The sequence below is a fragment of the Rana temporaria genome, chromosome 1 (genome assembly GCF_905171775.1).
Source record: "Rana temporaria chromosome 1, aRanTem1.1, whole genome shotgun sequence".
Taxonomy (NCBI): domain Eukaryota; kingdom Metazoa; phylum Chordata; class Amphibia; order Anura; family Ranidae; genus Rana; species Rana temporaria.
The window spans coordinates 623,794,176-623,818,574 of record NC_053489.1 but is presented as its reverse complement, the minus strand read 5'-3'; the positions used below and the strand labels follow the sequence as shown (position 1 = coordinate 623,818,574).

General features: G+C 47.7%; 1 protein-coding gene across 1 annotated transcript in view; it reads right to left on the bottom strand.

The window, feature by feature from the left end:
- MSANTD1 (Myb/SANT DNA binding domain containing 1) overlaps positions 1–24,399 on the bottom strand; it is a 47,843-nt gene that overhangs the window by 2,914 nt on the left and 20,530 nt on the right. The window contains exon 2 of the mRNA XM_040335345.1: positions 20,347–20,613. Within this exon, the coding sequence (XP_040191279.1) occupies positions 20,347–20,613 (267 nt within the window). The remainder of the gene's footprint in view (positions 1–20,346; positions 20,614–24,399) is intronic.

Genomic DNA, 24,399 nt, shown 5'->3' with positions numbered 1-24,399 from the left:
CTCATCAGACCAAAGCACAGATTTCCACTGGTCTAATGTCCATTCCTTGTGTTCTTTAGCCCAAACAAGTCTCTTCTGCTTGTTGCCTTTCTTTAGCAGTGGTTTCCTAGCAGATATTCTACCATGAATGCCTGATTCACACAGTCTCCTCTTAAAGTGGTTGTAAACCCACTATTTGGACTTTTACCTACAGGTAAGCCTACAACATGGCTTACCTGTAGGTAAGGATAATATCTCCTAAACCTGCACGGTTTAGGAGATATTACCCCCGCAATGCGGGCGGCGCATGCGCAGGGGGGACTCCACGGCTGAAGGACCGGCATCGCCGGACCCTGCCGATTTTAAATCTCCCGCGCGCACGCGCGGGAGTGACGTCATCGCCGCTCCAGCCAATCACAGCGCTGGAGCGGCGATACCCGGAAGACACGCCGGAGCAAGATGACATCCTGCTCGGCGTGGACCAGGTAAGTGGTACACACCTCGTTCCGAGGTAAGTATTTCATAATAGGCTAGTATGCGATGCATACTAGCCTATTATGCCTTTTGCATTGCAGGTTTGGGGGGAAAAAAAAAAAGTTTATGCGGTTTACAACCGCTTTAACAGTTCTAGAGATGTGTCTGCTGCAAAAGGTGGCTACTTTGAAGAACCTAGAATATGAAATATATTTTCAGTTGTTTCACACTTTTTTGTTATGTATAATTCCACATGTGTAAATTCATAGTTTTGATGCCTTCGGTGTGAATCTACAATTTTCATAGTCATGAAAATAAAGAAAATTTTTTGAATGAGAAGGTGTGTCCAAACTTTTGGTCTGTACTGTATATGTATATATATATATATATATATATATATATATATATATATATATATATATATATATATATATATATATGTGTATATATATATATATGTGTATATATATATATGTGTATATATATATATATGTATATATATATATATATATATATATATATATATATATAGAGATATATCTATATATAGATCTAGATATATATCTAGATCTATATATAGATATATATTATCTTTATGTAGCACCCACTACCTTAGGTAGGTAGGTGCTAGTGTAGGTTTTTGTGTAAGCTGTCAGCTAAATTTAAGCAGGCCTATGCTGTTTGTTTTGATCTAGGGTCAAGGGAGTGGTTCAGTGTAGCAGTAGGTGACTGACATGGGTCTCTTGGGCGCCTCCTCTGTTTACAGGGAGAAGGTTCTGGAAAAGGGGCAGAATTGGCAGGGGGCAGGCCTCCTATATATACCCATGGTCAGCCTGCTGGGGAAGAGTTGTCGGCTGGGTGAACTGAATGATGGAGTGTTAGACTGTCGTGTCTAAGGGAACCCCCTTTCGGGGGGGGGGGGGTTGTACCTCAGGCAGGGAACTCGGGAGCTGAGAGGGAGCCTCTCCTTACATGGTCATGTAAGACAGGAGCTGGAAGAACAGTTGGTCAGCACGTCCAGAGTAAAGTCATTCAGAAAGGATCCAAGACAGGTGTCGGTGAGTGGAAAGCTTTGGAAGAGACATGCCAGGGGAGCTAAATTTAGAGCCAGAGGGAGATACTGTGCGAGTTTTGTGTCAAGTCTCTGCAGTCAGGAGGGCGGCAGGATTTGTAATCGGACTTGCTGGGATCAGTAGTCCATCTACATCTATTCTTCTCTATCAAATCGGTTGCTACCACAAAGGGGTACTGCAGACCCCGGCCTTCAATGGGCTATCAAGGAAAGACACTGGGACTTATTCAGAGTGAGGCCTAGTCATGTGCTGATGGCATGACACAAGACTAAAGTTGGACAGTTAAGTAAGAGCTCCCAAGTAGTGTGCTGAGGTAAAGACTGTCAAGATTCAAATCAACCATCTTTTGTTCTACTAAGAAGTATGGGCCAGATCCACAAAAACCTGACGTAACTTAAAAAATCCAATTTAAGTTACACTGCCTTAAAGTTTCTACCTAAGTGCCTGATCCACAAAGCACTTATCTAGAAATTTCAGGCTGTGTAACTAAAATTCCGCCGGCGCAAGGCGTTCCTATTCAAATGGGGCGAGTCCCATTTAAATGAGGCGCGCTCCCGCGCCGGCCGTACTGCGCATGCGCGAAGTTACGTTACGCCGAGTTTTGAGGATCGCGACGGCTTAAAGTTGCGTCGGGGAAAAAAAAAATGACAGCGGCATGCATTCCTGAGGGAGAACTCCATGCCAATTTTCAAAGAAAAAACCGGCATGGGTTCCCCCCCCAGGAGCATACCAGGCCCTTAGGTCTGGCATGGGTTGTAAGGAGACCCCCCCACGCCGAAAAATTGACGTAGGGGGTCCCCCTACAATCCATACCAGACCCGTATCCAAAGCACGCTACCCGGCCGGCCAGGAAGGGAGTGGGGACGAGCGAGCGCCCCCCCCCCCTCCTGAGCCGTGCCAGGCCGCGTGCCCTCAACATGGGGGGGTTGGGTGCTCTGGGGCAGGGGGGCGCACTGCGGGCCCCCCCACCCCAGAGCACCCTGTCCCCATGTTGATGAGGACAGGACCTCTTCCCGACAACCCTTGCCATTGGTTGTCGGGGTCTGCGGGCGGAGGCTTATCGGAATCTGGGAGTCCCCTTTAATAAGGGGGCCCCCAGATACCGGCCCCCCACCCTAAGTGAATGGATATGGGGTACATCGTACCCCTATCCATTCACCTGGAGGCAAAAAGTAAAAGTTAATAAACACACAACACAAGGCTTTTTAAAATATTTTATTATTCTGCTCCGGACGCCCCCCCTGTCTTCGTTATTAGCTCAATTACCAGGGGGGGCTTCTTCTTCCGCTCTCCGGGGGTCTTCTCCGCTCTCCGGGGGGGGTTTCTTCTCCGCTCTCCGGGGGGGGCTTCTCCGGACTCCGGGGGGCTTCTTCCATCTTCTCCCCTCTTCCGCTCTTGACTCGGCGAACCCCGGTTCTTCTGCAGCTCTCCGGTGCCTTCTTCTTCAGCGCTGGCTGCCTGCTATGTTTGTGTGTTAGCTCGATTTCAAACAGGCAGCCGGCGCGGTCTTCTGTGACGTCAGGGTCTTCTGGTCTTCTGTTCTTCCGATGTTGCCTCGTCGCCTGTTGTCGCTGTAATGATGGAAGCGCGCCTTGCATCCCATTTATATAGGCATCACCGTCCCATCATGCTCCGGTAGGTACCCACGTGGTGGGTGCACGTGGGTAGGCACCCACCACGTGGGTACCTGCCGGAGCATGATGGGACGGTGATGCCTATATAAATGTGATGCAAGGCGCGCTTCCATCATTACAGCGACAACAGGCGACGAGGCAACATCGGAAGAACAGAAGACCAGAAGACCCTGACGTCACAGAAGACCGCGCCGGCTGCCTGTTTGAAATCGAGCTAACACACAAACATAGCAGGCAGCCAGCGCTGAAGAAGAAGGCACCGGAGAGCTGCAGAAGAACCGGGGTTCGCCGAGTCAAGAGCGGAAGAGGGGAGAAGATGGAAGAAGCCCCCCGGAGTCCGGAGAAACCCCCCCCGGAGAGCGGAGAAGACCCCCGGAGAGCGGAAGAAGAAGCCCCCCCTGGTAATTGAGCTAATAACGAAGACAGGGGGGGCGTCCGGAGCAGAATAATAAAATATTTTAAAAAGCCTTGTGTTGTGTGTTTATTAACTTTTACTTTTTGCCTCCAGGTGAATGGATAGGGGTACGATGTACCCCATATCCATTCACTTAGGGTGGGGGGCCGGTATCTGGGGGCCCCCTTATTAAAGGGGACTCCCAGATTCCGATAAGCCTCCGCCCGCAGACCCCGACAACCAATGGCAAGGGTTGTCGGGAAGAGGTCCTGTCCTCATCAACATGGGGACAGGGTGCTCTGGGGTGGGGGGGCCCGCAGTGCGCCCCCCTGCCCCAGAGCACCCAACCCCCCCATGTTGAGGGCACGCGGCCTGGCACGGCTCAGGAGGGGGGGGGGGGGCGCTCGCTCGTCCCCACTCCCTTCCTGGCCGGCCGGGTAGCGTGCTTTGGATACGGGTCTGGTATGGATTGTAGGGGGACCCCCTACGTCAATTTTTCGGCGTAGGGGGGGTCCCCTTACAACCCATACCAGACCTAAGGGCCTGGTATGCTCCTGGGGGGGAACCCATGCCGGTTTTGTTTTTTACAAATTGCCGTGGAGTCAGAGGCGTACTAAGTGGGGGGCGAGGGGGGCGGGCCGCACCGGGTGCCACACGCTGGGAGGGGTGTCAGGCCGGCGCCCCCCCTCCGACTGGAGCGGAGGCATCAGGCTGGTTTAGGCAGCGCAGCGGCAGGCGCCCCCCTCCGCAACTGAAGCGGAGATAGTGAGGCAGATTTAGGCAGCTGCAGGCACCAACCCCCGCTCCCCTCCACGACGGAAGCGGAGACAGTGAGGCTGAGCTGGCGCCGCGGGTTGAGGCAGCGGCGTGTGATGACAGAAGTAGGTAGTGGCTCGCTTTGAGGGGGTGTGAGCTGCACCTGAGTGACACCCGTCGGATCCCGCCCTTGCTTCCTTGGTCGTGGCTCTGATCAGTCTCGGCCAGGGCTGGACTCGAGCAGTGTAAAGACGCCTCCCCCTCCTCCTGCATGTCTACACAGGGGGAGGGGACCAGACCAGTCTGTGCATGTCTGTCTGTGCATGTCCCGATCATGAGGTACATTATGGTACTACTGAATGGGGGGAATCTGTCCTTAAGGGGGGGGAATCTGTCCTGACGGGGGGAGCTTGTACTGAAAGGGGGAGGGGGAATCTGTACTGAATGGTGGGGGGGATGTGTATTGAATGGGAGGGGGGAGCTGTACTGAATAGGGGGGAAGCTGTACGGAATGGGGGGATCTGTACTGTAGGGGGGTGGGTCTGCACTGAATGGGGGGGTGTCTGCACTGTAGGGGGGTCTGTGTAACATGCAGGGGGTCCATAACTGTTAGGGGGGTGTCTGCGTAATATACAGGCGTCCAGAGCTGTGGGGGGGGGGGCTGTGTAATGTAAAGGGGCCCAGGGGTGCAAGGTACTGTGTAATGTAAAGGGGTCCAGAGGTGTAGGGAGCTGTGTAATGTAAAAGGGTCTAGAGGTGTAGGGTGCTGTGTAATGTAAAAGGGTCTAGAGGTGTAGGGTGCTGTGTAATGTAAAAGGGTCTAGAGGTGCAGGGTGCTGTGTAATGTAAAAGGGTCCAGAGGTGTAGGGTGCTGTTTAATGTAAAGGGGTCCAGAGGTGTAGGGTGCTGTGTAATGTAAAGGGGTCCAGAGGTGCGGGGTGCTGTGTAATGTAAAGGGGTCCAGGGTGCTGTGTAATGTAAAGGGGCCCAGGGGTGCAGGGTGCTGTGTAATGTAAAGGGGTCCAGAGGTGCAAGGTACTGTGTAATGTAAAGGGGTCCAGAGGTGTAGGGAGCTGTGTAATGTAAAAGGGTCTAGAGGTGCAGGGTGCTGTGTAATGTAAAAGGGTCCAGAGGTGTAGGGTGCTGTTTAATGTAAAGGGGTCCAGAGGTGTAGGGTGCTGTGTAATGTAAAGGGGTCCAGAGGTGCGGGGTGCTGTGTAATGTAAAGGGGTCCAGGGTGCTGTGTAATGTAAAGGGGCCCAGGGGTGCAGGGTGCTGTGTAATGTAAAGGGGTCCAGAGGTGCAAGGTACTGTGTAATGTAAAGGGGTCCAGAGGTGTAGGGAGCTGTGTAATGTAAAAGGGTCTAGAGGTGCAGGGTGCTGTGTAATGTAAAAGGGTCCAGAGGTATAGGGTGCTGTGTAATGTAAAAGGGTCCAGAGGTGTAGGGTGCTGTGTAATGTAAAAGGGTCCAGAGGTGTAGGGTGCTGTGTAATGTAAAAGGGTCTAGAGGTGCAGGGTGCTGTGTAATGTAAAACGGTCTAGAGGTGTAGGGTGCTGTTTAATGTAAAAGGGTCTAGAGGTGCGGGGTGCTGTGTAATGTTAATGTAAAGGGGTCCAGAGGTGCAGTTGTGGAGAGGGGTACACAGTAGTGACAAAGAGATATTTAAGGATGCAGAGGTGTGCAGGGGACACATTGGGACATTACATTATTACATTTTAAGGTGGGGGGGTGCCAGATTTAGGATCCGCCCCGGGTGCCAAATGCTCTAGGTACGCCCCTGCGTGGAGTTCTCCCTCGGGAAAGCATACCAAATGCCGTCGCTGGAATGGGCTTTTACAAGGTGTAACTAGTTTACACTTTGTAGAACGAGCCCTAATTTTACACTTGCAAAATAACACTTACGGCGCAAAAAGGAAGCTAGAAAGCTTTGTGGATCGCCTTAAGTGCTAATTTGCATACTAGCAACGGCATTTCGACTCGAAATGCCCCCAGCGGCGGATGCGGTACTGCATCCTAAAATTAGGCAGTGTAATTCGGGATTTTCCTAGTAAACATGACGGAAAATCTGAGTTATATGAGGACAGGAGGCGATTATCTTGCATTAAACTTTCTTTTTAATGCTCATAGCAGAAATGGTAACAGCTATTCATTTAATACAGAGAAAAAATTCTTCATAGGACTACAATACCCAGCAGCCCCCGGGGGCCCCTCCCCCCCTGTCATAGTGTCTATATAAAGGGGCTGTCTGGATCTCCTCCTCCTCTTTCTTTATGCGATCTTGGATAATCACGGAACATCACGTAGGTCTATCCTTGAGGATCTCTTCCCGCTGGTATCGAGGAAACTTCCGTCGATGGTGAGAACAGGGCCAAACGGGCCGTAGCAACAAACATCACCTGGGTGTTGGTTATGCGATCTGAACAGTGTTCAACTGGAACAAAAAACAGAGAATCGTCATACGGGAACTCCGGATTGCTTCTCAACGTCCGCGTAGGCGTAGACTCCACCCATCAGTAACCTGAAAGATAAAACATATCATGATGGGGTGGGTAGGGTGGGAAGATAATCGCCTCCTGTCCTCATATAACTCAGATTTACCGTCATGTTTACTAGGAAAATCCCGAATTATATATCAGACAGGAGGCTTCATATCTTGCATGTTTAAAGCTAACCACCTAATACAGTACATGCAATATATATTAGAGTATTGAGGAGGAGACATGGTTAGAGGGTTGGAAGTAATACTGTCTGAAAGTCGTTTCCGACGACCAGTCCGCCGCCAGTAGAAGGTCCGCGAGGGAACCCCCCGAGGTGACTACTTTGGTAGCCATAGCGCCCCTGGTGGAATGAGCTCCGAAAAGCGAGGTGTCGATCCCGGCCATTTCCATGGCCGATCTCACCCACCTGGCCAATGAAGCCGTGGAAACTGGGAGATGCGGCTTCACATAGGAAACCAGTAATTGACTCTGGTTTGTTGACCTTAGGGTCGCCGTCCGAGCTTCATAGTGCTGCAAACACCGAACCACACATATGTGTGGATGGTCAGGAAAAAAGGGGTAGAACACTGTATGGATCCCTGTTTTCGTACGGCGAACCACAGAGAACCGTACACCCTCCGGTGAAAAATGACGCCGGGAGATGTCTAATGCCCTAACATCTGAAACCCGTTTTATGGATATAAGGCATAAAAGGGTAGAAAGCTTGATAGAAAGGTTCTTCAACGAGAGGATATCATTTTCCCCCCAAGAAGTGAAGAGCCGTAACACCTGGGAGACATCCCATGTGGAATGATATCTAGGTCGGGGGGGGCGATTATATTTTACCCCCCGTAGTAGTCTGCAGATCAGTGGGTGTTTACCCACCGGTGCCGCTTCCACCGGACAATGATAGGCCGAGATGGCAGACCTGTATACATTCAGAGAGCTATAAGACTTGCCCGCCTCGTACGCGTCAGCTAAATAGTTCACTACGTCTGGTACAGGTGCATGAACGGCATCAATTTGCCGTTGATCACACCAGCGAACCCACAGGGTCCAGGCCGATCTGTATGCCGACCGAGTCCCTGGGGCCCAGGCCAAGGCGAGGAGGTCTCTAGCCGATTGTGAAAACGCGTTCTCAGAGACTCCGAGCCTGAGATCAACCACGCTAACAGGGGGAGGTTGCCATCTCTCAACAGAGGATGACAGCCCAGGGTCGCGTTCGATAGGAGATGAGGTGAGAATGGGAGTAGACGGGGAAAGTCGATCGCCATTCCCAGGAGAAGAGGGAACCACGGTTGTGTCGGCCACCAGGGTGTGATCAACACAACCGTCGCCACCTGGGTCGCCACCTGAAGGAGCGTCCTGGTGAGCATGTTGAACGGGGGGAACGCATAGTGTGTCCCCCGCGCCCAAAATTGTCGGAATGCATCCACTGCCAATGCCTCTGGGTCCGGCCTCCAACTGTAAAAGCGGGGTAATTGCCGGTTGAGGCGAGAGGCAAACAGGTCTGTATGCAGAGGACCCCACAGAGTTTGCAGCGTCAAGAACACCGAACGATCCAGCGTCCAGTCGCTGGAATCCGTAAGGTAGCGTGAGTTCCAGTCTGCAACGGTGTTGGAAATCCCTGGCAGGTATTCCGCCATAGGGGTGGTATTGATGGAGAGGCAGAACTGCCAAAAATCGGATGCGATATCCGCCAGGATCTTGGATTTCGTGCCTCCTAAGCGATTGACGTATTGCACTGCTGCAATATTGTCCATGCGTAGTAGTACACATTTGTTGGAGGTATGAGGGAGGAAACTTTTGACCGCGAAGTATGCAGCCAAAAGTTCCAAGGCATTGATGTGGAGGTGTGTTTCCTCCACGGACCATTTCCCACCGGTGGTGATTTGACCGCACCGGGCACCCCAACCCTGGCGACTCGCGTCTGACTCTATGATCACCTCCGGGTAGGAGTTGAAAATTGTCCTGCCGTTCCACTGGATGGCGTGGCGAAGCCACCATTGTAATTCCTCTATAGCGTCCGGGCTTAACGGGACCTCGTCCGCGTAACGTAGCCCTTGTCGTAAGTGGAGCGTTTTTAGTCTCTGTAAGGCGCGATAGTGTAAAGGAGCTGGGAAGATGGCTTGGATAGAGGCCGATAATAGGCCTACTATGCGAGCCAGCAAACGAAGGGAGACCTGACCCTTGCGTAATGTGGCCCTGATTTCCTTGCGAATCAGAGCCAGTTTCGCTTTCGGTAACAGAAGGAGAGCCTTGTTGGTATCCACAAGAAACCCTAGGAACTCCATCTCTTGGGAGGGTTCCAGGACTGATTTCTTGTAGTTGATGAGGAAGCCGAGTTCCCTCAACAAGGATACCGCCCATTGGCTGTGTAGAGAGGCTAATGTTCTGGATCGTGCCATGATCAGCATGTCGTCCAGGTATATAATTAGGCGTACCCCCCTGCTCCTCAGGGCGGCAATTACCGGCTTGAGGAGTTTGGTGAAGCACCAAGGGGCTGATGACAAGCCGAATGGGAGGCAGGTGAACTGCCACATTCGGTCCTGCCACAGAAATTTTAGGAATGACTGAGATTCGTTGTGCATAGGAACCGTGAGGTACGCGTCTTTTAAATCTATTTTTATCAACCAGTCTCCTGGCCATAGGAGGTCGCGTAACAGGTGGATACCCTCCATCTTGAAATGGCGGTATGCCACATGCTGGTTGAGGTCCCTCAGGTTTATGACAGGGCGATGGCCGCCGTCTTTCTTCTTCACCAGGAAGATGTTGCTGATGAAACCGGGGGAGAGGGGGTCTACTTCCTGGACCGCTCCCTTGGCCAGGAGCTCTTTGAGTTCCTTGTCGATCAGTTCCATGTTTTGGGCCGAAAAATGGATAGGGGGGGGTATTACATTGAGGGTCGGTAGGGATAGGAATTCTATCCGATAACCCGTTACCGTCGATAGGATCCAAGAATCCGTCGAAATTTTTGACCAGGCATGGAAAAAATACATCAGTCTGCCCCCCACCCGTGTATGTGGAATTGAAGATGGAATAAAACTCACCGGTCGGTGGCCTAGACCTTGGAAATCCACGTCCTCCGCGTCCTCTCCAGGGACGTCCCCGTGGGGGGAAAAAGGGTGCGGGTTGAGCCATCGGCATGGCGTACGGCTGTGGAGCAGGAGTGTACTGCTGGTTGGCAGGTCTCGAGTAGGGCCTGTATTGAACAGAGCGGCCGGTAGATCGCCCTCTGCCTCTACCGGCCTTCCCAAAAACCCGGCCGGGTTGGGACTTTCTCAGTGATGACTGTGCCTTGTCCAGGCTTGAAAAGAGACTTACAAATTTATTTATATTTTTAATGAGGTCGTCTCCGAAGAGAAGGCCTCCTGCCGATGGTCCCGGTTCATTCTCGGCCAGATGGCTGAGTTGAGGGTCCAGCTTCATCAGAATGGAGCGGCGGCGCTCCACTGAGCAAGTTGTATTAGCTGTGCCCAGCAGGCATATAGCGCGCTGGGCCCAGCCCCTGAGTTGTGTGAGGTCAACAGGTTGGGCTGATGAGGCCGCCTGTTCTGCCAAATTTAGTATTTTCGTGAGGGGGCCAAGGATATCCAGTATGCGATCCTGGATAACCTTGAAGGACCTTTCAATCCCTTTCTTTGCATATTTCCCGGATCTCGTCAAATATTTGAGCAGAACCGGGTCTATCTCAGGGGTGATAGCCACTTTGTTTGCCACATGTGGTCTGGGACATTCTGACCGCAGCTTGTTGCGGTTGACCCTATCCAAGGACCGTCTGGTCCATAATTCCAGATATTGGGCCACATGGGGGAGTGGGGCCCAATCCCCCGAACGCGGATGAGATATCTCGTCCGGATTAAATAATGATTGCCCTTGGGAGTCTACAATGGCGTTTTGTGGCAAGTCATTATTGGCGTCATGGTGGATCGCCGTAAACCCTGCATCCTCTTCATCGTCTGTGAGTGAATCCGAGGATTCGGCTCCATCAGACATTTCAGACTCGTCCTCGGACGTGTCATATGAGTCTGGTTTAATCCGCCTGGCGGATCTATGCCCTTTTGTTGTCTCCTTGGGGCCCAAGGGTCGAGTGTGGTCTGGGATGTGCGGGGTGTGGCAGGTCGGATTGGATCCTGCTTGGGGCACATTGTAAACTTCCCCTGCCGGGGAGTCGAAATGCACTGACAAGTGCTTAAGTTTTTGGGCAGCTTTGCCTTTAGTCGGGGGGCACCCCGAAGTGGATGGCACTGAGACAGAGCCTGTTGTATTAACTGCCAAGGCCGCCTGAATGGACTTGGTAATGAGTTCTTGTATGAGATTTGTGGATAACAGATGCGATGCATCCAAATCCACCACTTCATTGCCCAGGCCTGAGCCATTGCCCTCGGTAGCCATAATATCTAAATTTGGAATGTTAGTACCAATAATCCCTGTCAGGGATAAATCACTGACAGGCAAGTAGTGACACTTTTAAAATTATAATTTGTTTTGGCTGTTGCAGGGTCAAGTATTGCCCAGCTGATCCCCCCCTAGTCTGCCCGAGGTACCTGACCGAGATTGCGGTCCTGATTGAGGTTCTGCGGCAGTGGAGGGAAAGAAAACTAGACAGCCAGTCCCCAGCGCGCTCCTGCTCCTTCCGACCGTTGCTCTGAGGTGGAAAGAGATGCAGGGAATCGCGCCTCACGAACGCGGCCGTAATCTCGCGAGATTACGGCCGTTGGATCTGATAGGATGTCAGGTGCAGGGAGGCGTGCCGAGGAACAGCGTCTCTCGGCCGCGCCCCTCCACAAGGGAAAGCGCGCGAAGTGCGGTGTGAGGGTGAGAGAGAGGAAACTGAGGGGATGACAAATGGCTTCTGACAGGAGAAGGAAAAAGAGAACTCTAGCGCTGGGGAACCAAACAAACGGCGCAGTGCGTTAATCCAGTCAGAAAGTTGTTAAGCTGAAGTCAGTATAAAATAAACATATTACATTATTATAAAATACAGCTTATTATAAAATACAGTAAAGACATTAACAGAAACATGGATGGTACTTATCTTAGCCATGAGCAGAAAGAAAGAGGAGGAGGAGATCCAGACAGCCCCTTATATAGACACTATGACAGGGGGGGAGGGGCCCCCGGGGGCTGCTGGGTATTGTAGTCCTATGAAGAATTTTTTCTCTGTATTAAATGAATAGCTGTTACCATTTCTGCTATGAGCATTAAAAAGAAAGTTTAATGCAAGATATGAAGCCTCCTGTCTGATATATAATTCAATTACACATGCCGGATCTTCTGTCTAACTTTGGAAAAAGCCTTTTGAGGATCGTTTCCAAAGTTACACACAGACTGAACAGCAGTTAAGTCGGAGTATCTCTTTTGAGGATCTGGCCCCATATGCTCAGTTACTTTTACTCTGCTAAGAAGTGTGACGCAGCTACTTTTTTTCTGCCAAGCAATGTTCATCCTATTGGCATCCCACGTCCCTTTTCCCTAACCAAGTTCCTAATAAAAACAACAAATACAAGCAAGAGACTGTATATTGACTGAGAAGTATGTCTAATGTATGTCAGGCAGCAGGGTGAAATGTGTGGATGCTGTATGACGTAGCAACCCCACGGGGCCGGCGCTACATTTATATCATTCAAATATGTGGGATATGAGCAGGCTACTGAGCTTAGCTATAAGTATTTAAGGAATACAAGGGGAAATAGCAGCACAGGAGTTAAATAACCCAATATTACTGAACCATAAAATGTATGATACCAAACTGCAAAATTTTGAACAGCCATGGTATTAAAAAAAAAAAAAAATACTACATTTATGAGGAGCAATGCTGGATGATTGATGTGACTAAAGCTGCCCATCTACAGTACATCCTGATCTGTCTAGGTCAGTGATGGTGAACCTTGGCACTCCAGATGTTTTGAAACTACATTTGCCATAATTCTATACTGCAGAGTTCATGAGCATCATGGGAAATGTAGTTCCAAAACATCTGGGGTGCCAAGGTTCACCATCACTGGTCTAGGTTGTCATGGGAAGTGTTTGGATAGTTTAGAATACCTTTGCAATTTGCTACTCTTTGTCCTTCTAATACAAAATATATCTGAAGTGCACCTTCCACCTCACCCTCTATATACAGTCCTGATCAAAAGTTTAAGGCCACTTTGAGCATTCAATTTAATGAAAACAACGAATAAAACTGAAACAGGCTGTTTTTCAGCTGATCAAAAGTTTAGGACCACATGCCTTTAAAAGGCCAAATCTGTGCAAAGATGTGGATTCATTGTCATTCTCTGTCAGGTAGTCACACGTTGTGATGGCAAAGGCAAAAAAACTCTCCCTTTTTGAACGTGGTCGGGTTGCTGAACTGCATAAGCAGGGTCTCTCATCAAGACACTGGACGATCCTTGACCCAAATTAAGGCCCTTACTGGTGCTGACTGCAGCCCCATAACCATCAGACGGCATCTGAGACTGAAGGGCTTCAAAAACAAAAAACGTTTTCAAAAACATTGTCTCCTTTTACGCCACAGAACTGCTCGTTTGGACTTTGCAAGAGAGCACCAAACATGGGACATTCAAAGGTGGAAGAAAGTTTTATTCTCTGATGAGAAAAAATGTAACCTTGATGGTCCTGATGGTTTTCAAAGTTACTGGCATGACAAGCAGATCCCACCTGAGATGTTATCTACGCGCCACAGTGGAGGGGGCGCCATAATGGTCTGGGGTGCTTTTTCCTTCAGTGGAACAATGGAGCTTCAGGAAGTGCAGGGGCGTCAAACGGCCGCTGGCTATGTCCAGATGTTGCAGAGAGCATTCTTCATGACTGAGGGCCCTCGTCTGTGCAGGACAACGCTACAGTACACAATGCCTGCAGGACAAGGGATTTCTTCCAGGAGAATAACATCACTCTTTTGGCCCATCCTGCTTGTTCCCCTGATCTAAATCCAATCGAGAACCTTTGGGGATGGATGGCAAGGGAAGTTTACAAAAATGGACAACAGTTCCAGACAGTAGATGGCCTTCGTGCGGCTGTCTTCACCACTTGAAGAAATGTTCCCACTCACCTCATGGAAACGCTTGCATCAAGCATGCCGAAACAAATTTTTGAAGTGATCAAGAATAACGGCGGAGCTACTCATTACTGAGTTCATGTTTGGAAGTTGGATTTCTGTTTTGGGGGGGTTTAGTTTTTTTTTGGAGGTGTGGTTCTAAACTTTTGATCAGCTGAAAAACAGTCTGTTTCCATGTAGCGCTACCCCCTCAGAAGTCGCTGGTTGTTTTGGGATCGGCGTATTGAGTTACCTCTATGTGTTGTCTAGGGGTGAAGGTAGTGAGTAGAGCAATAATCGAATGTCCAGTTCGTAGATAAGGTTTTCTGAATGCTTTATTTCTTAGCCCAACACAACCAACATCAACTTGAGGTAGATTGAAAAGGTTGATGAAGTAAAGAACTTTGCGGTATCAGGCTTGGATGAAAGGAAAGCAATCCTGCTCTCAGCAACAGTACAGTTCGTCGCCACTCCAGCCAGAGTGGGTGAAGTGCCCCCGGACAGACCCCTGCCACAGGCCTGGCAGCCGAGGTGCCACTTTAAGGTTGCTGAGAAGGAACAAGTCCCTGCCACGGACTTGGCTCTGATTAGATTAAGATGCCAGATGAGGCCTCTGCCACAGGCTCAATGTGAACAGCAGAGCGAATCCTCCCAATAAATCACAATGGGGTCACCGGTTGACAGTTGAAGTGTACCTGTCAATGTCCCGGTCACCAGATCCCCGATGGTTCGTTCAGTTCAAGTCTCTCAGACAACCTGCATCCGGGTTCTCCTTGAGCCGATCCCCCACCACACAGCACGTAGCTTAGGATCTGTTCAGTAGAGCTGGGGACCAAGTAAGTCACTGGGGTCCCTGATAGCATCAGTTGCTCCAGGCCATGAGGGCCCAGGCCCGCCCAGAGTCAGGAACTCCGTGTTGCGAGCGACCCCAGGCCAGGTAGACCATAGTGGTGGGGGCCCCGATGTGCGCACACCCTAAAGGTGGGTGCCGCACCTGGAACCAGGAACCCGCGAAGAACCAAGAACAACGGCTTCCGCCACAGAAATACTCCTCCCCAGCATGCCCCGCGAGGGAAAACCCCTCTAATTGGCTGCTAGAAAAAAGCGGCTCCGCCTGGACCTCTCTGGCGCCACCTGCCGCCCAGGGATGGTACCGCATCCCTAGAACGCAGTCTGACCCACAGAACAATCCAGATTTGGCGACAGCCAAATTTAACATAATCAAGAATGAGAGCAACTTACCTCTCTCATTCTCCCACTAACTTTAGCGTAGTGCCCTTACTGAAAGTAAAGGGGGCGCTACATCAGTTTATTCATTGTTTTCATGAAATTGAATGCTCAAAAAATGTTTTGTCTCACTCTCATTTCTTCGTGTTGCATGTTGAAGCTCTACTTGGAACCTTGTTAAGATCCAACAATGTAAAATATGATTTTTTGCCATTTTTCAAGTGGTCTTAAACTTTTGATCAGGACTGTATATAACTTATCCATAAATGGTTTCTTTATTTGAATGGTTATGTTTCAAGACCCGTTATTATTTGATCGGACAAGCATGAAAATTTTCCTTGTACGATACCAGATCGTGCGATTTTTTTGTTTGGTCAGTATAGTTGTCATCCGAATATAAAATACAAATACATTAAAACACATGACATCACTTCTGATTTTTTGTTTGTCATACGAGAATTTTCGTGACTTATTCAATCTCTACTTGCGAAAAAAGTCAGACGATCTGTCGTCCGATTTTCGGATCATGTGTACAGGTCATAAGAAAGTCAAAATCTCCCTGTTTGAAACACATGAGCCTTGGAGTGCTCCCCTCTGAGATTTTTCTTTCTTCCTATCATAATGACTTTGTCACCACCAAAGGTAAATCTAGTCCATAAAGATACCGGCAGCAATTAAATATGATAAAAATACACAAGTGCTGCTATGAGAATAAGTTGAAAAAAGGAACAGCTGCAACTATTTAAATAGTGACCTGACACTAAATAATATATGAAATAAATAGGGATAATAGTGCGCTAAACCTAAATTTATAAAAGACATACATCATACACTGTGCAGAATAAATCAGTGCAGCAATCATAAATATATATAACGTATAAACATTAATGTACCGAGTCCACATGCAATCCAAATTCTAAATGTAGATTCTTCGGTAATGAAAACGTGTAATCAATCCTTTCCAAAATCCATGTCAAACATTAATAAGAACAGAGGATAAAGAAGATAGTTGTCAATGCCACCTTTATGTGCAATGCCAGACAGGCAAAGCCAAACTCCTCCAGACCAGCCAAGGTCAGACCCAGCAATCAGATCCTCTTAAAACGTTCCTCCTTGGAGCACACTTGGAGTCACCTTGTCCTCTTCAGTTTGTAAATTGCACATATCCTGCAGGAGACAGAAAATTACTCTTTTCTCTCTCCTGCAGGAAATGTGCAATTCAGAAAACTGAAGAGGACAAGGTGACTCCAAGGAGGAACTTTTTAGGAGGATCTGATTGCTGGGTCTGACCTTGGCTGGTCTGGAGGAGTTTGTCTTTGCCTGTCGGTTTTCTGCTCTGAATGGGAACCTGCAGAAGACACCAGATCAGGTGTGAAGCATTAAACTCAGAGGATTGGTGTTCCAAATGGTATTGGGAGGAATTGTCAGGATCTCTGATTAAACAGCTGGTGTTTTGCTTCCTATGTGGATGATCTGGATTAATATTAAAGTGTGATTTAAACCCGAGGGGGTCTTTCATTGAGTTGAGCAGGCATTGCACATAAAGGTGGCGGTGACAACCATCTTCTTTATCACCTGTTCCTATTAATGTGTGGCACGAATTCTGGAAAGGATTGATTATTCGTTTTTGTAGCACTACCCCTGAAGGAGCTGCTGGTTTGTTTTGGGCGGCATGTTACCTCTATTCCTTCGCCCGTCTAGGGTATACGATGAGAGTTGGGAAACTTCAATGTCCACACTTTAGGCTTCTTTTTCTTTGCTTTATTTACCCAACATGGTAAAAGAATAAAAGTAGTAGTTGAAGAGGTGGAAGGGTAATAGGTAGTAGGTTCAGGTGTAAAACTTTCTTCGGAAACACTCCTGCTTCCAGCAACGTAGCTCTAGCCAGAGTGAGTATTGTGCACCTGGATAGGCCTCTCTCACCAGCCTAGCAGCCAGGGTGTCACACGGAAACTTTAGCAAAGTCTCTGTCACAGACCTTCCCAAAGGTGGAGATGTATTCGGTCCAGAATCCTTCTCAACACAGGATTAAGCACCCGATCTCTCTTGAATAAACTCTTGTGAACTCAGAACTGATAGGAGACCATCACTCAGCCTCTCAGTAATGGTGCGTCCTTTGATGAAGTTTAAGGCCTCTCCTGAGATACCAGCCTCGTGCTCCGTGCTCTCCAAGACAGGTTCTTCATCGAGTTGCTTCCTCCCTCAGGACAGACAGCACAGGACCACTCTGCAAACGTAGCCCCAGTCAGACTACCAGGCCTACTTAGTAGATCACAACCCTGGACCAATGTGGTCCCAGAGCCAGGAACATTTGAACACGCACCCCCGGCCATGAGGGCCACACACGGGGGGTGGTGGGACGACAGGCCAAGATCGGCGACGACAACCCCGGGCTAATGACATCTGTCCCTTAAGTACTCTCCCCCAGTATGCACAGCGGGACGATCAACTCCCTCTCTCTCTCCACTCTGATTGGCTGCTAAAGGGGAATACCCAAAACACTGTGACCCGACTGCTGCCACCCTTGGCCTGGAGTGATAACGACACCCCAGACAACAATAGTGGCCACTCACAGCACAGCCATGGTTGGAACAGAAGCCCAAATTTAGTGAAAAACATACAGTCAGAGGTAGTTAAATCTCTGACTACCCTTCAAATTTAAAGTAGCGCCGGCCATCACAGAAGAACCTACATTTATACTTTGGATTGCATGTGGACATTAATGTTTATACTTATATTTATGATTGCTGCACTCATTTATTTTGCACTGATTTATTCTGCACAGAGTATTTTATATATTCAGATGTGAATGTACAATGTATATGTAAAGCACTGCGTAAATTGGTGGCGCTATATAAGTACCTAAATAAGAATAATATTTAGGTTTAGCGCACTATTATCCCTATTTATTTCAGTAATTAAAACCTGACAGGTTCTAAATATTCAATACTCTTCAAAAAAACAAAAACAAACATGTTTTGGCAAGAGTTACATTTTAAGGTACATGCATCGGGACAAAACAAGGCAGAACATGGACAGGAGGTTTAGACTGTGGTGTTTTTTACTTGTATATAATGGTTGGCTATCACTGTCCAATAAAACAAGTATCTTTTTTGCGGCATTTCTGGAGCAGTCTCATTTTTTTGTTTATATAAATCCTCATACACACGATAGGACTTCAAACAAACTTTTCCGTGGATTTTTGTTTGAAGGGCCTGAACTTGGTATGCATACAAATGGCAGGACTTTTTCAGCAAACTTTCCCAAAATCACGTGTTTTTTCTGCTCTTTACCGCCACCCTTTGGTCAACTTCTGCTATTGTTGGTTGATTTTAACATTGGTTCTGAGTATGCGTGTTTGTACTTAGGACTAAAGTTCAATGGACTTCTGTACACACGATAGGACTTTGCACCGTAGGACTTTTGTTGCCGAAAAGATTGTCCGTTTGCAGAGCGAACTTTTGTCTGATGAAAACCGAAAAAGTTTGTCCGATGGAGCGTACACACGGTTGTTTTTTTTTGAAAACTTGCTAATTTTGAAGTTTGTTGTCAAAAAGTCAGATCGTGTGTATGGGCCTTTACTTTGTGTCTTTTGAAAACAACTTGTTTATACGGTCATCCTATTGCTGGGATTATAGAAAAATATCTAAACATTCAGGAATGAGCATACACTCACCGGACACTTTATTAGGTACACCCGCACTATTGCTTGGTAACACAAAGACGACTTACTGAAGTTCAAACCTAGCATCAGAATGGGGAAGAAAGGGGATTTCAGTGACTTTGAACGTGGCATGGTTGGATTCGCATCATGGTTGTGCAACCGACAAATCTGCAGGAACTATGGGCCAGATCCTCAAAAGGGATACGCCGGCGTATCTACTGATACGCCGTCGTATCCCTGTTTCTATCTATGGAACTGATCCACAGAATCAGTTTCTCATAGATAGACAGAAGATCCGACATGTGTAAGGGACTTACACTGCCGGATCTTAGGATGCAGTACCGCATCCGCCGCTGGGGGCATTTCGCGTCGAAATGCCGCTTTGGGTATGCAAATTAGCACTTACGGAGATCCACGAAGCTTTTATGCTTCGTTTTTTCTCTGTAAGTATTAAGTTGCATGTGTAAAATTAGGGCTGCTTTTACAAAGTGTAAACTGTTTACACCTTGTAAAAGTAGACCCTTCTTACCCGCGACGCTGTTATTTTATTTTTTTTTATTTTTTTTTCCCACCGTATCTTTTTTTTTTCCCGACGCAACTTTTTTGACCCGGCGCGATTCACGAAGCTCGGCGTAACGTAATTTTGCGCTATGCACGTCGGGAAAATGACGTCACGAGCATGCGCAGTACGTCCGGCGCGGGAGCGCGCCTAATTTAAATGGGACTAGCCCCCATTTGAATAGGAACGCCTTGCGCCGGCGGAATTTAAGTTACACACCCGAAAATTTCTAGGTAAGTGCTTTGTGGATCGGGCACTTAGGTAGAAATTTTCCGGCAGTGTAACTTAAAGCGGAGTTCCGGCCACAATTTCACTTTTTAAATATAAATACCCCTGTAATACACAAGCTTAATGTATTCTAGTAAAGTTAGTCTGTAAACTAAGGTCCGTTTTGTTAGGTTGTTACAGCATTTAGACACTTTATAAAATAGAAATTGACTGGGGCCATCTTAAGTGTGGGCATCATGAAGCCAGACTGTATGACTTCCTGGATTTCAGCCTTGCAGATCTCGCACATGCTCAGTGCTGCACAAGCAGTGTCAGATCAGGTTTCAGCACCTGTGCTGTCCAAGTCACATGATTCTTTGAGACTGGGGAGTGCACAGACTCCTGGAAAGTTACACCCACTACATTCACAGGAGTCTGTGCGGTGCATTAAGCACCTAGGTGCAGGAAGTGGGAAGATTAACTATTCTGCCTAGCAACAACACTTTGAAGGCATCTAAAAAAAAAAAAAATTTTCATAAAGGACTAATGACATTTTTTTAAAACTACTGCTGTAATGTTATATTTATGGGTGGAACTCCACTTTAAATGGGAAAAGATAAGTTACGGTGGCTGGCTGTGGATCTGGCCCTATGTGATGTAATCATGTCAATATGGAGCAAAATCTCGGAGGAATGTTTCCAACACCTTGATGAATCTGTGCCACAAAGAATAAAGACAGTACTGAAGGCAACAGGGGGTCCAACCCGGTCCTAATAAGGTGTCTGATGAGTGTATATTGCCTGGGATAATGCCACCTCCAACTCCCGGGTAAACACACCAGTAACATGTACAGTATTTTACCTTTGCTTGTATGACTGCAGACTTGTGGAACTCTCTGAATTGTCATCCTGAAAACAGCCCTCGTCATATGTGAACTGGTTGTAGGGCAGATAGAGGGGTGTAGATTTGACCGACGGAGATTGCGAGGCTTCAGTCTGAGAGGTGGAAGGCCCAGGCTGTAACTTCCCATCTGTCTGTTCCGGTAGTTTAGACAGGATGCGATCAATGGTTTTAAAATAAGGCCAGTCGGGGGGAACAGTTTCACCATCCGTCATACATTTTAACTTTCTAGGAAGACACAGTGATAAAGAAAATAACATTAAAAAGCGTTCCCAGATTTGCAAACTTTGGTTACAAAATTAAAAATCAATTTTTCAAGCAATAATTTAGTTGGCACTTCCAAACTGCGAACATTGTTTTTTTGCAGCCAGTCCTAGAATGATCTGATAATAGAACACAATAAAAATGATTATTACTATTATTAATAATAATAATAAGGCTACATGTATATGGGCACATTTGCTTGTGTAGCATAAAGACAGTGGGGTTGATTTACTAAAATTGGAGAGTGCAAAGTCTGGTGCAGCTGTGCATGGGAGCCAACCAGCTTCTAACTTCAGCTTGTTCAATTAACCACTTGCCGGCCACTTCACGCACTTATAAGTTGGCAGAATGGCTCCTGTGGGCAAAGCAACGTACCTGTACCAGCTATTTGCATGAAGCAGCCACGCACACAGGTGCGTTCGGTGCATTACATCTGTGCACATGGCCTACTTTTTGCAAATAGCAGTGCATAGCTGCATACAGCTGCCTTCACCTATTTACGGGCAGCTGTACACGCAGCTCTAGGACATCCATCACACACCAGAAAGTAGTATTTTATAAGTGCGTATTAAACACCAAAGTGCTATAACGCTGTGCAAATATTCTTCAAAATGGTGTTGGAGTTCTTCAACAAAGTGTTCTATTGATCCATCACCTCCACACAGGAGAACTGTGTATGACCACCCGGTACAGGTAAGTCATGTAATGTATGTTATCATAAAGAGGTCCACGACGACTCTGGAGTTCCTCCACACTTGATATCACCAGAGGGCAGTGGCGTAGCGTGGGGGGTGCGAGGGGGGCCACCGCCCTGGGGGAAAAATTTAGAGGGGCGCTGTCCCGAGTGTGAAGAGGAGGGAGCGCCAACAACAGGTGGGACATAGGAACATATGCATGATGTCACCACTCCAGGCTTTACCAGTCATTATCAAGCATGCTCTCCTCTTCCCTACAGCCACCGCTGTCTCACATGGTGGATCATGTGACCAGACTGGAGATGGCTGAAAATAGATAAATCCATGGGTCAGGGGGGGCGCAAATTACTTGTCTCACCCCAGGCGCTGACAACCCATGCTACGCCACTGCCAGAGGGGTCATCCCTCCTCAGCAACTTTATCCACCGCTCCCCTCACCAATATACAGGTGTGCTCATAGCTTTCACATACAGGAATCATATGAAAAACAAGGAGGATTTGCCATATTGTAAGAACTTTAACTTTTATTACTATACACAACTAGGTATTCCTACTCACATTCGAAGGTGCTACACCTTGCACCAAGGAGTATTCACAGTTAAAACCTCTTAAAACCCATTAAAATAGTTCCTGCAATTTATTCAAATTCCTTCCATGTATACCACTCTCAATGGTTGCTTCCTGCTTGATCCCCCCAAATACGGATTAGAGAGAAGGTGCACATTGTCACAGGGAACCAGACATTTATCTATAAGAGTAGAGGCCCATTATATGGTTGAGTATTCCCCCCATGGCAGCCTCAGCCTTGTCTCAGAGCATTGATGGAAACGGCACAATGCAAAGGTACCATGTGTAATAAAGTGACCCTGTGCAAGGTGCCTAGCCCAGAAGAACCCACCCTGGGGTAAGCCTCTTATGTGACCCTTGCTTGGCATCTAACGAGGAGGGAAACATGGGGGACGTGACTGTTCACCACTATCACTTGTAGGCCTGGTTCACATTTGACAAGCGATTTGGCATGTCAAATTGCATGTCAAATCGGCGGTATTTGCCGCAAATTGCCGGCAATGGCACCGTCCGAATCGGTGCGACGCTGCATCTGCGGCGCTGCACCGATTTCAAAAAGTAGTTCCTGTACTACTTTTTGCGATTTAGGGCCGCGATTTACATAGACATCTGTGCAGAAACCTGCACAGATATCTATAATCGCAGCCAAAATCGGGACTGCCAGCGGGAGTGAAATCGTGCGAGTTCAGCTGAACTCGCACGGCTTCACTCCCACAGCCCAGTGTGAACCTGGGCTTAAACACAGAAGTCTGGCTTCTATGTTTACAAGTGCATGCAGAGGTCAGAGCTGAAAAGAGGTGACAGTTAGATGTGGATGGGGGATGCAGAGGTAAGCAACTATGGAAAAAAGGCTGAACTCTGTGCAGTGCACCCCCAAACACTGCACTCTGTTTGTAAACCCCCCCCTTTCCAAACTCTGTATGTAATGCACTCCTTTAAGGCCCTACCTGAAGTATGCAGGGATCCAGGGTAAAGCTGTCCACATAGACCGTCCTCCGCACCACCATTGATGCCGTCCCTTCCACGAGTGGTCCAAGCCTCGGTCTCAGATCTCAGGGTAGTCTTCCCAGTCATGATTGCAGACCAATAGCGGTGAGAGCCGGTGGTGAGGTGGACTGCTTTACCCCGGATCCCTGCATACTTAGATGTGCCTTTTTTAATCATCAACATGTGAGTTGCTAAATGTTGTACCTTCATTAAATGTAACCATATTGCTACACTTAGAGGCTCCTCTCTTCTCTTGTATACACTGTAGCTCCTGCTGGATTTTGCTTCTAATCCCCTTGTGGAGGCTTCCATTTGTGGATGGACATTTTATGGGTACACAACCTATCACATTGCTATAATCTTTTTATATGGACTATAAACTGAAGGATTTATGAATAAATGCGTGTGGAATGAATCATTTGAGTTTCCATTATTTCTTATGGGAAAATTTGCTTTGATATACAAGTGCTTTGGATTACAAGCATGCTTTCGGAACTAATTATGCTCGCAATCCAAGGTTTTACTGTATTTGTGTGAAAAAAATGATATAAGTTTAGTTTGGGTACAGCGTTGCATGACTGTGCAATTGCCAGTTAAAGTAGTGCAGTGCTAAATAGCAAAAAATGGCCTGGTCGTAAAGGGGGTAAAACATCTTCTAGAGCTGAATTTGGTTCTGTAGAAAGACAGCTTATAGTTCATGTGAAATAAATACATTAAACAACCTTTTTCTTTTGCCAATGTTTATAGAAAGTGCTGCCAAATATAATCTATTCAGCTCAGAAACCAGTGTACAAGTATATTCAGTGAAGGAAACGTTGCTGCAGTTTGTACCCCGAGACCCAGTTATTTCCCACTGGGTGCTTCAATCTCGTCTCTTTCACAACATAGAGAAGGTGAGAGCAGAATATTTATCACAGCCTACCATCACCTTTCACCTTCCAGTGACAGTCTGTATACATCAGCAGCCAGGGGAAGAGACTACGGTTGGCAATGGCGGCTGAGCTGCTGACATTTGAAATTTGCGTATTATTAATGGTGTTAGTTTGCTTAAGGTGACTATTTGGGGAAAAGAAAGAAAGAGCTTGAAACCACAGATGGAGAGGGTTCTGTAGAGATAGTATGTGTATGTGCTTGGGGACAGTCCCACAATTCCTTATGGAAGCCACTTGAAAGATGAAACAGTATTTTACCTTCAGCTGACATCAAGGAAGAACTCCAAGAAGTATCATGGGAAGAACTGGAGGACATAAGTAATGTGCTCATTAAACTTGCCTCCTTGCCGTCTATTTTCAAATACAGTTTTCCAAAAACCACAATGCCAGAGCAGAAGTATTGCTACCCGACTACTTGTGGTGGCTCCATAGAGATCTATTGTAGTAGACAAGAGGATGCATTTCCTCAGCAGTTCCACCAATGGCATCTAGTGGATACATTTTTTTTTTTGGGGGGGGGGGGAATAGGATTTTTGTACCCACCGTAAAATCCATTTCTCTGAGTTCAT